The following is a 14,524-nucleotide window of genomic DNA, read 5'->3' as shown; positions in this document are numbered from 1 at the left end:
AGAAAATCCTTTTCTTCAGATCTGACTAATCTATCTGATCAGTTCTATTGTTTCACTGCTATCTGTCAATGAAGTCTTCTTAGATATGAATGTAAAATTGAATGCATTTTGGTATCTGATTGATTGATTGTATAAGTGAGAAGGGTGATCTCTTCTACTACCTGTGTAAAGCTATGTAAATTAATAGTAGATGTTCAGTATATTGCTGGTTGGTACAGATGTGATTCAAAAGTTTTATGTTTCAGTAGTTTTTAAGGTATACATAGGTTTGATTAAAGGGAGTTGTGTATACACACAGGTTGTGTTCAGTAAAGTAGCGTATACATTCTGATGCATGTTTTTTGAGGTTATAATTGGTTATAAATGATGATGCAGGTTTCTCGGTTCAACACAATGTTTTGGTTATAGTGATCTGATTGTTCAGATTAACTGAATGTTGGTTGGGGCAGTTTAAGTTTCAAAGTTTCTGATGGGTCTAGTATGAAAATTTGGTGAAACGAGGCCTTCATGTGTACCATGAGCATCCAGTCTGAAAATTTATGAAACGTGGTCCCTGGAGGAAGAGAGAAGGTCGTAGCCTTTTGTAGGTCAGTGCCTACATACTAGTAAACACATTGGCCAGTACAAGAGATAGGGGGTTGCAACTCCTTCCAGTAGAAGCTGGAAAACAAGAGAAGGTTGTAGCCTTCTGCAGGTGGGTGCTTGCATACTAGTATGAGTATGGACCAATACAAGATTGTAAACATATTTTCTTATTATTAAAAGAAGACAGAGATGACAGTAGTAGGTGGTTTTCACCCACATTAGGTTTCCACCTTAAATCTCGATGTTCATTTGCGTTGGTTATGTGTGATGGTTTATTCTGTTTTTACTGCACTATTTAATAAGTTACTGATGCACTGGTTAAAGATCAACACATGATAAATTGACTAAATCACAAGTTCTCTGGGTATACGCTGGTTTCTCTAATCACAGTAGTGTGTACACGCTAGTTCACTTCACATAAGTAGCGTATATAAATCTATTTGGGAAATGAAAAAATTATTGATCTGATAATACTGATTCACCCCCCCCCCCTCTCAGTATTATTTCCAACAATTGGTATCAGAGCAGGTCCTTCAGAAGAAGCTTGATCGCTTGAAGGAAGATCTTTCAAGATGAATAATCATGAAGGCATGGGATCTATCAGACCACCAATCTTCAATGGGAGCAACTTGGATTATTGGAAAATAAGAACCAAATCCAATCTACAATCTCTTGGAGCCGATGTTTGGGAAATTGTGGAAGGAGGATATCAATTCCCAGCAGCAATTCCTATAGACTCTGCAGGTAAGAAGTTATACGAAACCAATGCCAAAGTTGTTAATATGTTATTGGGAAGTTTGTTAGAATCAAAATTTGTCAAAGTCAGGCAGCTAGAGACAGGCAAAGAGATGTGGGACAAAATCATTCAGAGCTACGAAGGAGACTCTCAAGTAAAACATGCTAAGCTTCAAACTCTTAGAATTCAGTATGAAACTCTTAAGATGCATAGTCATGAGAGTGTTGCTAGTTACTTTTTACGGATAGATGAGATTGTTAATTGTATGAAGAATCTGGGTGAAGAGATAAAGGAATCTACTTTAGTTGAGAAAAAATTGAGATCGTTGTCTTCTAAATTTGAGTCAAAAGTGTCTTCCATAGAAGAAAAATAGGATCTTCAAACTATTACTGTGGCTCAACTCCATGGAATCCTGATTGCCTTTGAAATGAGAAAAGGAGGTCCATCAAATATGAGAGACGCCACTTTTAAAGTATCAGCAAAGGGAAAAGAAAAGGAAGAGCACAATGAATCAGGACACATCTCAGAAGAAGAAGATGAGGTAAAATTTTTCAAGAAGTTTCAACGGGGTTCTGGAAGATTCAGAGGTAAGGTGCCTTTCAAATGATTTGCTTGTGGTAGATTCGACCATTATGCTACCAAATGTCCTCAAAAAGATAAATATGAAAAAGGAAAGGAATATGCAAAAGGAAATAGAAAATAGGTTGTGAATAGGAGTTACTATACGCATGAAGATAGTGATGGTTTATCTAATAGTGATGAAGATGAAACTGAACAAGATTATAGATGACTCATGGCTTATGACAATGAAGATTTTTTGGATGCATTAGAAGAGGAAGACTCTCTTGAAGAAATCACTAAACTCAAAATCTATTTATAAGAAAAGAATATGATCATATATATTTTGACACACCAACTCATTGAAAGAGAAAAACACAATGAAAATCTAGAATGTGAAATTGTGGGTCTAAGAAAAGATCTTGAGAAGATAGAATCTCTTAATCTTAGATTTGCTAAAGGATTAGAAACTTTGAATGAAATCATCAAAGTTTAGCATTCTCCTATGATAAAGATAGGTCTTGGATATACTGAAGAATCATCTCAATCACAGAAGTCGTCAGCCTCCACTAGAAGCTATCTTGATGTAGCAAAGACTAGTGAACAGTATGTCAACCATTAGCAAAAGCATAAAATTACTCATCAGGTAAATCATACTCAATTTACTCCAAGGATGAATATCAGTAGAATCCGCAACCAACAGGTAAACAACACCAAAAGATTCTATGATCATAGAAATTTCTTTAATGGGCAATGTTTTGCATGTCATAACTTTGGGCACAAGGTTGCTTAATGTGTTTCTTACAAAACCATCATGACTAGAGAAGCACAAAATCAAAGGAGTGTAACAAGAATCAAGAAAAGTTCCTATAATAACTTTTCTCCTCTTGAAAATGAAATAGAATGTTAAATTTGTAACAACTTTGGTAATGAAGAATCTGAATGCAGGAGCAAATTTCGGCCAACACTTCAAAAGGAGATAACACCATTAAATCCTAAGATATGGAGAAAGAAGGAATCCCAAATAGAAAGATGTGGAATAACTTTGTATGTAGAAGGACAAGAAAATTAGTGGTACATCGATAGCGGATGCTCCAAACACATGACATGTGATAAAGAGAAACTTCATTCATATAATGCTTTAGAAAAAGAAAAGAATGTCTCATTTGGAAATGACACTCCAGCTTCCATTAAAGGTAAAGGTTCTATTTTCTTGAAATAAAAGGTTAAATCTAGAAATGTCATGTATGTAGATGGTTTAAAGCATAACCTGTTGAGTGTCAGTGAAATGTGTGATCAAGGAAATGAAGTTGTGTTTCGATCAAACGGATGTGTGGTTCGTGAGCTTGATACAGGAAAGACCATGATCAAAGGTACAAGAACTCCAAACAACTTATACATACTCAAAGGAGGACAACAACAATGTTATCTAATCAAAACAGATGAAAACTGGCTATGGCATAGAATATTGGGACATCTAAGCTTTTCTCAAATAAGAAAATCAGGCAGGCTCGAGGCAGTTTGTGATCTTCCAGATATCAGCATCCCAGAAAATACCATATGAAAACTATGTCAAATCGGTAAGCAAACTAGAGTTCACTTCATTGAAAAATAAGGGTCAACAAGTAAGCCTCTTGAACTCATCCATACTAATTTATGTGGAACAACAAGGAAAAAGTCACCTCATGGAAAATAATACTTCATTTTACTTATTGATGATTTTTCTAGGATGTGTTGGATAGGTCTACTAAAGCATAAATATGAAGCATTTGAAAAGTTTAAAGCCTTCAAAGCTTTAGTTGAAAATGGAAGAGATCGAAAAATCAATTGTCTTAGATCTAATCGAGGGGGAGAATTCATATCAGATGAATTCTTTGACTTTTGTGAACAACATAGAATAAAAAGGAAATTCTCAATCGCAAGAAATCCTCAGCAAAATGGCGTGGTGGAAAGGATGAACAAAATAGTTCAATAAATGGTTCGAGCTATGCTAGATGAATTTGGCACTCTTGAAACCTTCTGGGGTGAATCTGCATTTGTTGCCGTAACTATTCTAAGAAAAGCAAACATTCGGGTAAATAGCAATCAAACTCCATATAAACTTTGGTATGATAAGCCTCCTACTGTAAAACACTGTAGAGTTTTTGGAAGAAAATGTTTTATCAAAAGGACTGATGAAAAACTTGGTAAGTTTGAACCTAGAGCAGATGAAGGTATTCTTCTTGGTTATTCATCCATAAGTAAAGGATACAAATGTTATAATAAAAGACTTTGGAAAATTGTTGAAAGCATTGATGTTGTAATTGATGAAGCATGTAGAAATCTGAAACAAATGAAATCAACAATGGAATGTGACAATGACGAAGATGGGGAATGCTTTCCTGCATCAAATCAAAATTATATAGAAGAAGAAAACAATGAAGCACCAGAAGAAGATACAACATACAAGGAAAAGACTCCATCCAAGTATGTTCCAAAGAATCATCCAGAATCTCAAATTATAGGAGAAAAAGGGTCTGGAGTATAGACAATAAGAACTCTTACAGGAACCTCAAGTTATCTAGCATTACTATCCTCCACAGAACCTTAGAATGTAAATGAAGCTTGCAAAGATGAATGTTGGGTCAAGGCCATGGATGAAGAACTAGACCAAATTGAAAAGAATGATACTTGGGAATTAGTTCCTATACCTCATGATAAAAATGTTATAGGAACAAAATGGATATTTAAGAATAAGCTGAATGAAAATGGAGAAGTTATTAGAAACAAGGCAAGACTTGTTTGTAAAGGGTATTCTCAACAAGAAGGTATAGATTTTGAAGAAACCTTTACACCTGTTGCCAAAATTGAAGCCATAAGGATGTTTCTTGCTCTTTCTAGTTTTCGAAAATTCAAAGTATATCAAATGGATGTAAAATCAACTTTCCTTAATGGAGATTTAGAAGAAAATTTTTATATTGAACAACCAGAAGGATTCATTCTTGGAAATGATGAAAAAATTATATGAAATCTCAAAAAGGATCTCTATGGTCTGAAACAAGCTCCAAGGGCTTGGTATTATTGCCTTGACAAATATCTACAACAACAAGGTTTCACAAAAGGTTCTGTAGATAGCAATTTATACACAAAGATTGAAAATGATAAACTGCTAATTATTGTTGTTTATGTTGATGATACCATCTTTGGTAGCAATGAAGAATCCATGAGTCAGAAGTTTGCTTCAGTGATGCAACAAGAATTTGAAATGTCCTTAGTTGGTGAACTTACTTATTTTCTTGGTCTACAAGTACAAAAAACAAAAGATGGTATCTTTCTTTCACAAACCAAATATCTTCATGTCAATTATTTTTTTCATCGATATTTATGTGCTTCCATTGTAAATATTATAGTAGATTCTTGTCTTGTGTTTTAGGAAATTACATGAACTATGAATCTAAAGGAAAATCTACATGGTACCAAAGCTGATTATAGTACAATAGAGGATATTTTGAAGTTTTTGAGTTCAGGGTTATAGGTCAAATTCGAATTTGCATTACATACTTCAAGATTGGAAGATGGCGTTCTACGGTTTGCGGCTCGAATATGCCTTGGATGGTAGCTTGAATTACATAGCTTGGAAGGACAAGATGGATGTTGTGTTGGAGGATAATGGCTTGAAGGAATTCATTGATCAAGACATTCCTAAGCCACTAACATCGGATGCAAAATATTTGGTCGAATGGAAGATGTGTGTGGCAAGGGCGAGATGAATTATCCTTGAGGGAGTTTGAGACCACATTGTCTTTAGTCTCCATGGCAAGGAAACGCCACATACTATGTGGAAAGCATTGACGAACTTGTTTCAGAACAAAAGTGACCATAGGAAGTTGGCATTGAAGGACAAACTTCGAAAAATCAAGATGGAGGCGGGTGACTCAATTCCAAATTACTTGAACAAGTTCACCCATTATTGGGATGAGATTGGAAGTGTTGGAATCATTGTTGTTGAGGATGATATGGTGAGCCTAGCTCTTTTAGGACTTCGCAAGAGTTGGCATAGTTATCAGGACTCTTTCAATGGGAGGGAGAATATACTAGATTGGGAACGATTGTGGTTGAATTTGGTAAAACAGGAGTTTCGACGGAACACCAGAGATGGGACCACTTCCAAGGAAGTGGAAGAGGATTTTGACTTAGTGAGTAAGACAAAGAAGGCCAAAGGAAATAAGTCCCAAGGGGAGGTAGGTGACAAGAAGATGGACTTATCGAAAGTCAAGTGTTTTCACTGTCACAAGCACGAGCACTATGCCATGAATTTCACACAGAAGAAAGCAAGCAAGAAGGAGCCTGTAGTAGCTACAATAGGTGAAGCTCTAGCTTCCCAATTCGAACTTGATTTCACTCTGATTGCATGCATGGCCAACAGTGTCATGGGAGGCATGTGGTATATTGATAGTGGTTCCTCGCTCCATTTGACGGGGAACAAAGATCTCTTTAGGGATTTTTAGGAGAAATACCTCAAGCAGAGCTTAGAGTTTGGAGATAATGGGAAGTATAGAGCTACCAAGACCGATATGATTACCTTTCAGAGGGAGTCTGGCTCCCCTCTCAAGATCACATATGTGATGTATGTTCTAGGACTAAAGATGAATCTTGCTTCAGTCACGGTATTGGAAGATTGTGGTTATGATGTGATTTTTAGTAAGGGAAAGTTTTTCCTTAGACGCATCACCACGGGACAGGTGAAACATATCAGTGCATGGGTCAAGAACTTGTATTCTCTTGAGGTACAAGATGAAATAAAAGACTTGAGGAGCAAGGAAAAGGTTAGAGACCTTTTGGTTGAGAGGGAGAGTAAATTACCTCTCAACATGTAGCCCTAGAAGAAGCCTCAGAAGTAGCTTCAGGAAATAGTGGAGCAGCCACAATTGGAGAAGGAAAGAGGAGTCCGAATGGAGGCATCCTGTTGGTGTCTAATTGATGATGTCAATTAGAGTTTAATTTAATGTCAACCCGGGAAGGTAAACTTGGAAGCGCTTATCTAAAATATATAGATTTAGAAGGATTCCAAATTTGTCCAAGATCTTAAAGTCCCCTTACAAGAACATATTCATTAAGACCTCTTTCAATAACTAATCAAACCTAGATGTAACAATTGCTTGAGATCTATGGTTCTCTTACAAGAACACTTTCAAATAAGACTCTTCCAATATTAGAACATTTAACAAAAACTTGAAAACTGAAATCAAACAAAAACATAAAATAAATTATACCTAAAATAAACAAATAAGCATGCAAGTGAGGCCATGGGGCCCTCCATAACTCCACAAGCACACCACTTCAATGGAGACTCAGATGTAGAAGAAAAATTGAAGTATGATCCTTTATTTCAAAATCTCCATTACAAACCAACTCTAAGATTACAACTCTAAGCTTCTAAGATTACATACTCCAAAATTTTAAGATTACAAATGGAGGAGATTGTACTCCTATTTATACAATGGGATGAGTAACAAACTCATAATGATCATCCACTAATCTCTCTTCAGTTCCATAAATCTCTCAACCATCTAGACACATAACCCCCTTTTGTCCTTGATCTTCTCCATGAGGTTTATCTCTTCAAATTCGAATTTGATCATTCAAGGCCACATAAAGGTGTCTTGGAAGCTTCCTTGGCACCTACACATGTCACAAAAACAACCCACTTTCCATATATAAAGTAAAATATATTATTTTCTAATATTTAATCAAGAATTTCTCTTAAAAATGCTTAAAAATAAATAATATTTGGAAAATATAAATGAGACCCATTAATGGTGAATAATAGGGAAAATGAAGTGACATGGTGGTGAATAATGGGTGATATAATGGAAGCATAGGTGAAAAATGTATGGTAATGAGTGACATTTTGAAACCCAAACATACTCCCCAACTGAAGCTCTTGCATGTCCTCATGCAAGCTACTACAATGACTTATTTGATTTATTTCTTAGATGAGCTTCCGTTTACAAGATGTTTGGTTCTTGTGTAACAAACATCTTTCAATCATGGACTTCCTTTTAACTTTGCACATCTTTGGATAACTTTTATTTTTTGCAAAGCATTTGCATATTTAATGATTGGTTCTTGTGTTACAATCATTATTTACTTTGTTGAGATCTCTTTTTAATGATTGGTTCTTGTGTTTATAATCATTTAATATGCTCATCATTTTGTAGTAGTTTTTATTGTGGGAAGACTATGTGGGTTAAGATATAATATGAATGAGGGAAAAAATGAAGTGTGAAATTCCCCCCTTCCCCAATTGATGGTTTTTGGCAATTTTTAATGAGAAAGGGAATAGTGGAATAGTGGAATATTTCCCAAATATCATCATTTTAGCATCTAAAAAGAATTTCAAGATTAAAGGTTAGAAAACATCATACCTTACTTACCTACAAAAGTGGATGAATCATGCATGTTCAGCTGCTACAATTCTGATCTGAAGCTTCTTCTGCAAGTTGTGGATGAAAGATGGATCTGTATTGTCGTATCTGCTACTGGATAGTATGATGAATCTGATGAGTCTGCTGAATATGGCTGAAAATCTATAAGGCTTGGAAGGTATAAAAAATATATAAGTTACATTTTCCTCCCCCCAACCTTATTTATTGACTTGTCCTCAAGTCATGACAAACTGAAAAACAATGAAAGGAAATCTGCTTCATCTGCTACAAAATATGGGTCTTCAAGTCTTCAACGGTCGATGGCACAAATCTTACTATGTGATTAAATGTGTCGATGTCAAACATAGCAAGAAGTATATCTCTCTCGGAAAAAAAAAGGGGGGGTATAAGAGCTCTAAACAAAGATTCGTTTGCCTTCCAAATCTTCTTAGAAAGCATGAAGCTCGTTGATATTGAGACAAACAATGGCCTCTATACATGGAACAATAAAAGAGGACGTGAATCACAGGTAGCCTCCAAGTTAGATAGATTCATGATCTCTGAGGATCTCATGCTTCTAGACAAGGAAATAATAGCAGGAATTCTTCCCTTTGGAGGTTCAGATCACTGGCCGGTTCAAATGGAAATCAAGGGCATAGGTACCCCTAGAAATAGACCTTTCAGATTTGAAAATATGTGGCTTTCACACCCAGAATTCTTTAGCAACATTGAAGAATGGTGGGCAGAGGATTTGCAAACTCCAGGATCAACTATGTTCCTGCTTCACAAAAGATTAAAGCACATCAAGCTGAAGCTTAAAGCCTAGAACAAGAATGAATTTGGCAATATTTTTGCAGGAAAGAAAGCAGTGGAAAATAAAATTATGGAGCTCAACCAAGCTTTGATCAAGGAAGGATTTGATAAGGAAAAAAATGACCAAGTAGAGAAACATCACCAAGAATGGGAAAAGTTGTGCAATCAAGAGGAAATTTTTTGGAAACAAAAATCAAGAATTCAATGGCTAAAAGAAGGAGAGCTTAATACTAAATTTTTCCATAAATCCACTATAGAAAATAGTACTCACAATAGGATCTCCTCGATCAAGGACGCGGATGGGAAGATACATCAATCTCATGAAGAAATAGAATCAGTGTTAGTTAAGCACTTTCGAGGTATTGCTCAGGAAAACACCTTTGACAGGGTTCCCTTCATTAAGGACCTCCTTAAGCATATCCCCAAGTTGGTATCCAGAGAGGATAACTGTAATATCAACAGACCTATAACAGAAAAGGAGGTCAATGAGGTCCTCAAGGAAATGCATAATGGTAAAGCTCCGGGTCCGGATGGATTCAATGTTGATTTCTTCAAAGCCTATTGGAATATTGTCAAAGAGGACATTATAAAGGTGGTGGAAGACTCCAGGCTGAACAGAACTATTTTAATAGCTCTCAATACCTCCTTTATCTCCCTAATTCCAAAGCAGGGTAATGCCCAAACTCCAGAAAGGTATAGGCCCATCGCTTTATGCAATGTAGTTTATAAGATAATTTCCAAGGTTGTGGCCAACAAACTCAAACCTTTGTTGCCTTCTCTGATTTCCGGGGAACAATCTGGTTATGTGGAAGGTAGACAAATTCTAGATAACATAATTCAAGCTCATAAGGTGGTCCACTCGTTAAATAGTGAAAGGAAATCGGGTATGATCATGCAATTGGATATAGCCAAAGCATATGACAAAGTGAGTTGGACATATATCAAGAGAGTGCTTGCAGCATTCGGTTTTGATCATAATTGGATCAGATGGGTCATGGCCCTAGTGACTTCCTCCAGCTTTTCTATTTTGATTAATGGCTCTCCCTCTGAAATTTTTCTTCCTTCTAGAGGACTCAGACAAGGCGATCCACTCTCTCGTTTTCTCTTCATCCTCATGATGGAAGGGCTGGGGTAGTATATTAAGCATGCTAGAGCAACCAAAAAAATTCAACGACTCCAACTTTCAGAGAATGGTTAAGTTCCGACTCATCAACAGTTTGTGGATGACACCATGCTACAGGGCATTCCCAGGGTCAAGGAAGCGCAAGCATACAAACAGATTTTGAAGGACTTTGCTTTGGCATCAGGTATGGAATTTAATCTTTCCAAATCAAAAATATTTTTCTTTAATACCCATATTGCCATCCAGAGAAATGTCTCTAGAATCCTTGGATTCCAAAGAGACTCTCTCCCCTCTAAGTATTTGGGAGTTCTTCTAACGGCTAAACCCATGCTCAAAAGCATATGGGAACCGCAAATCATTAAGATGCAAGATAAAGGTAGGAAATGGAAAATCAGGTCTCTAAATCTGGCGGGTAGACTAGTTCTCACAAAGGCAGTGCTCCAAGCTATCCTTGTCTTCATGTTATCAGCTCTCCCAGCTCCAAAAGGAGTTTTACAACAATTTAGAAACATTCAAAGAGATTTTCTCTAGGGCAAAGAGGAAACAAGGAAAAAATTGGCTTTAGTCTCATGGGAAAAGATTTGTAAACCCAAGAAACAACGAGGCCTAGGATTGGATTATGCAAAGATTCTAAGTAAGGTTCTAGGGGCCAAACTGTGGTGGAGGTGGGTTAAGGATCCTAAGGCACAATGGGCAAGCATCTAGAAGGAAAAATATGCCATTGCTTGGCTTTCTCATGATATCATAAGAATGTATGGAAACATAAAGGGATCTCCCATATGGAACAAGGCTTGGGAAAACAGAGAGGTGGTTCAAAAAAACAGTTTCTGGGAAATAAGAAATGGAGATCTGGCTCTTTTTTGGGAGGATAGATGGCAACAAGAACCAACTCTTTTGAGAGAGGAATTTTTGGGCCTCAAACAGGAGACAGACAACCAAGGATTAGTGAAATTCAAGGACTTCTAGGAGCAATCTCACAATACAGAAAAATGGAGAACATGGAAAAAAATAGATAGCAGAGAGAACATGACCCTGATCAGTAGAGCAGAAACCCTTAATAGGTTGTTGAAACAGAGGATGATTCTAGTCACTGAAGGGAGAGATCAACTAAGATGGGGCAGCAACAAAGAGGGAAAATTTGACATTAAAGAAGCAAAATGTATTCTCCTTGGGCTGGAATCCAAACCTACGGATAGATCTTGGCAGAAGCTATGGAGGCACAAGGGCTGGATGAAGATCAAACTCTTTATGTGGCTGGTTCACCACAGGAAAATATTAACCTTGGATAATATCAGGAAAAAAGGTATGCTCGGACCCTCCAAATGCCAGCTCTGTGAAGTCCAAGAGGAGACCATTGAAGATCTACTCAATAGCTGCACTTTCACCTCCAGGTTATGGGATTTTTTTTGCCTCCATCTTCAAACAATCTGATAGAGACAAAGGAAGCATCACTAATACCCTAAACAATTGGAGGAATAATTTTTCGGATTATGAGGTTCTTAACTCGGTATGGGCTATGTTGCCAAGTTTCATCATTTGGAATGTATGGAAAGAGAGAAACAGAAGAATCTTCAAAGAAGAGAAGAATTCCTCTCTTCGTTTGTTGGAACAAATCTCAAAATAGCTCAAGGAGACAGTCAACACCACAGTTAAGGATCTCCCCAAGAATCCTCCTTCAGAAGCTAAGTCATCAATTCTCAGGCAGTTAGGAATGCAGGGAATTATTCCACAAGGTATAGATAGGAAAGTAAACTTGAGGGAACCGGTGAAATATTTCTAGAATCCTCCCCCGGAGTGCTTTTTAAAGTTAATATCGATGGGGCTTCAAAGGGCAACCCGGGCATGGCAGGATTTGGAGGGGTTCTTAGGAATGAAAATGGAAACATCATCTCCCTCTTCTATGGTCATCTAGGAAAAGCCACCAACAACATAGCAAAATTAATGGCTTTGGAACAAGGTTTGGAATTTCTGAAACAGAACAATTGCCAAACTGTAATAATAGAAGCTGATTCAGAGTTAGTCATCAACGCGACCAAGAGAATTAGTCATGGAACAGGGCCAGAGAAAGTTACTAAACATTGGAGATTATTACGGGTTCTCCAGAAAATTCAGGAACATCTGCAGGGACTGCGCACACTTAGATTTATCCATGTGCGTCTAAAGGCCAACAAGTTGGCTGATATCCTGGCCAACCAAGGTGTCAGCTGTAAGGACAACAAAATTTTGATGGATTGGCTCGCAATGTTACCAAGCAACCTAAAGGTACTTTGCCAAAACCAGGCGAAAGAGGACAAAGAAGTGTATAAGAAAAAAACTAAGGAAAACAATTCGCAATGAGCAGATTACAGCAAGATTCCCTTTCTTGGTCTGACAAGCCTACGGTGGGAAACAGTTCAGGGTCAGCCTCTGCAACTATGGGAATCACTTCCCTGTATATCATCGGAGTTGGATGCAATGTTATCTTGGTCAAAAGGGGGTGGAAAGTAAACAACCGAAGGCTCCTGTAGTGGCGGTTCCATTTCTCTATTTCCAGTGGCGGGAGACAAAACTGCTTCTAGAGTGGTTTTGGTGCGATCACACCGCTTTCAAGCTGACGGCAATTTTCTTTTTTGGGCAGTGATTCCATTCATATTGTGATGCGTGGATGAGGGTGGGACCTAAAAACCACCCTCATCGCACACTATTGTCTGGTTATTTCGGCCGCGCGATTTGCAAGTTCCACCGTTCGATGGGAGTAGGTAGATCAACAATTGAGATTAAACGTGCGGTTTGGTGGGGTATTGGGGTTATCCTCCACGCTTCTTCTCAGTGTGATATGGATCTTAGGCGCTGATTTACTTATGAAGTTTGGACGGTGTGATTTAGCGGCATGTTTGGCTTTGGTTGGCGCGACTTTTTGCGGGAAGTGTCTCGGACCCGGAGTTTCCTGTGGTTATTTTTTGCATGTACTCTTTTGGTTTGGGAGAGTATTTTTTAGGGGATGGCTTAGTTTCGGTCAAGCTCGCTCTTAGCAAGCCTAGGACCACTCTGCTTGATGGCTTGGTGTATATATTGTAACTTTTGCTTGATTTAATGAATTAGAAGGCACGACGCTTGCTTAAGCAAAAAAAGAAAGTCCTGAAAAAATTTGGATTGGTGTAAATGTCAGGCACAACAGACGCACTGAGAGAGCTTGGTTTACTTCTATTTGCAGGACAAAGTGGAAAACCATCACTATAAATGGGGCCAAAGTTGGAATTGGATTTTCCGATATGCTTGGGCCAGGAATTTCTAAGCTTTAGCTAGGACCTACACTCAAAGAAAACTAAGAAAGATAGGAAATATAATTAAAACTAAGAAAGATAAGAAATAGAGTTATGGTAAGATTTTTATTTCAGGACAGAAGATGAAAATCATTGAGATGAAAATTGTAGGAATAAAGTGGAAGTACAATTAACGGTGATGACATTGGAGATGAGAAAATTAAATTAGGTCAGTATAACATTTTATTGTTGTTTTCTTGAAGAGCATTATGAAAGTTTTATTTTTGTTTTGTTGAAAATGATTGTGCAGGTCAAAGTAAGTGGAGTGGCATGATGGCTCTGCCATGAAGATTAACGAATGCACATGTCAGAAGGTTAGAAGGCCCGAAAGGCCAGGGATATTTCAGAATGAATGAAGGTGAGTCAGTCATATTAATAGTGATAATTGGTTAATTGATTTGTTTTGTTTTGAAGTTTTTGATAGTCCTTCCAAAGACACCAATTTGTTTTTTGAGAATCTATAACTAAATTTTCATCAGTGATGCTAACTCGTAGCCCATTGTTCATTCAAATGAACCTCATCTACAATAGCCCATTGTCAGTTCATTCAAACGAACCTCATCTGCAATAGCCCATTGTCAGTTCATTCAAATGAATTCCCCCTACAATAATAATGATAGGATGTTGTTACAAAAATATCACAATCAATTACAAAATATGTAGACCCTATTATGTATTGAATACTCAAAATCATATACAATATGTAGACCCTATTATGCATTGAATACACAAAATCATATACAACCCTGCCCAGATACAATCTTCTATCTACTAATCATTGTTGCAATTTTTTATCGTTACATTTATTTATGATAAAACAATGAAAATTATCCCTAAACTTGTAACAATAAGAAATTTATGATAAAAAGAATTAAAACTATCGCTCCAGTGATTGGAAAATTGATGATAAATTCTTTGGAGACTCTAACCCTTCAAATTTTAATTTATTTAATTTATTGGCAGATTTGAAAGACTGTCAACTCAATGAAAACACACTTTG

The 14,524-nt window shown here is 37.0% G+C and overlaps 1 protein-coding gene across 1 annotated transcript; it reads left to right on the top strand.

Annotated features, from left to right (window-relative positions):
* Positions 1–12,064: 12,064 nt before the first annotated feature.
* Positions 12,065–12,559, top strand: LOC149195853 (uncharacterized). The gene has a single exon (XM_089408043.1). The coding sequence runs from the start codon at positions 12,065–12,067 to the stop codon at positions 12,557–12,559; it is 495 nt and encodes a 164-aa protein (XP_089264169.1).
* Positions 12,560–14,524: the final 1,965 nt, after the last annotated feature.

The sequence above is a fragment of the Pinus tabuliformis genome, chromosome 2_2 (assembly GCF_031772625.1).
Source record: "Pinus tabuliformis cultivar Carrire ecotype Pingquan chromosome 2_2, CPIR1, whole genome shotgun sequence".
NCBI lineage: Eukaryota > Viridiplantae > Streptophyta > Pinopsida > Pinales > Pinaceae > Pinus > Pinus tabuliformis.
The sequence above is the reverse complement of the archived record's forward strand: the minus strand, read 5'-3'. Positions and strand labels throughout refer to the sequence as shown.

Bases quoted from the DNA above. Each gene is read 5' to 3' on its own strand.
- LOC149195853 (XM_089408043.1), top strand. From the start codon at position 12,065: ATGGCAGGATTTGGAGGGGTTCTTAGGAATGAAAATGGAAACATCATC.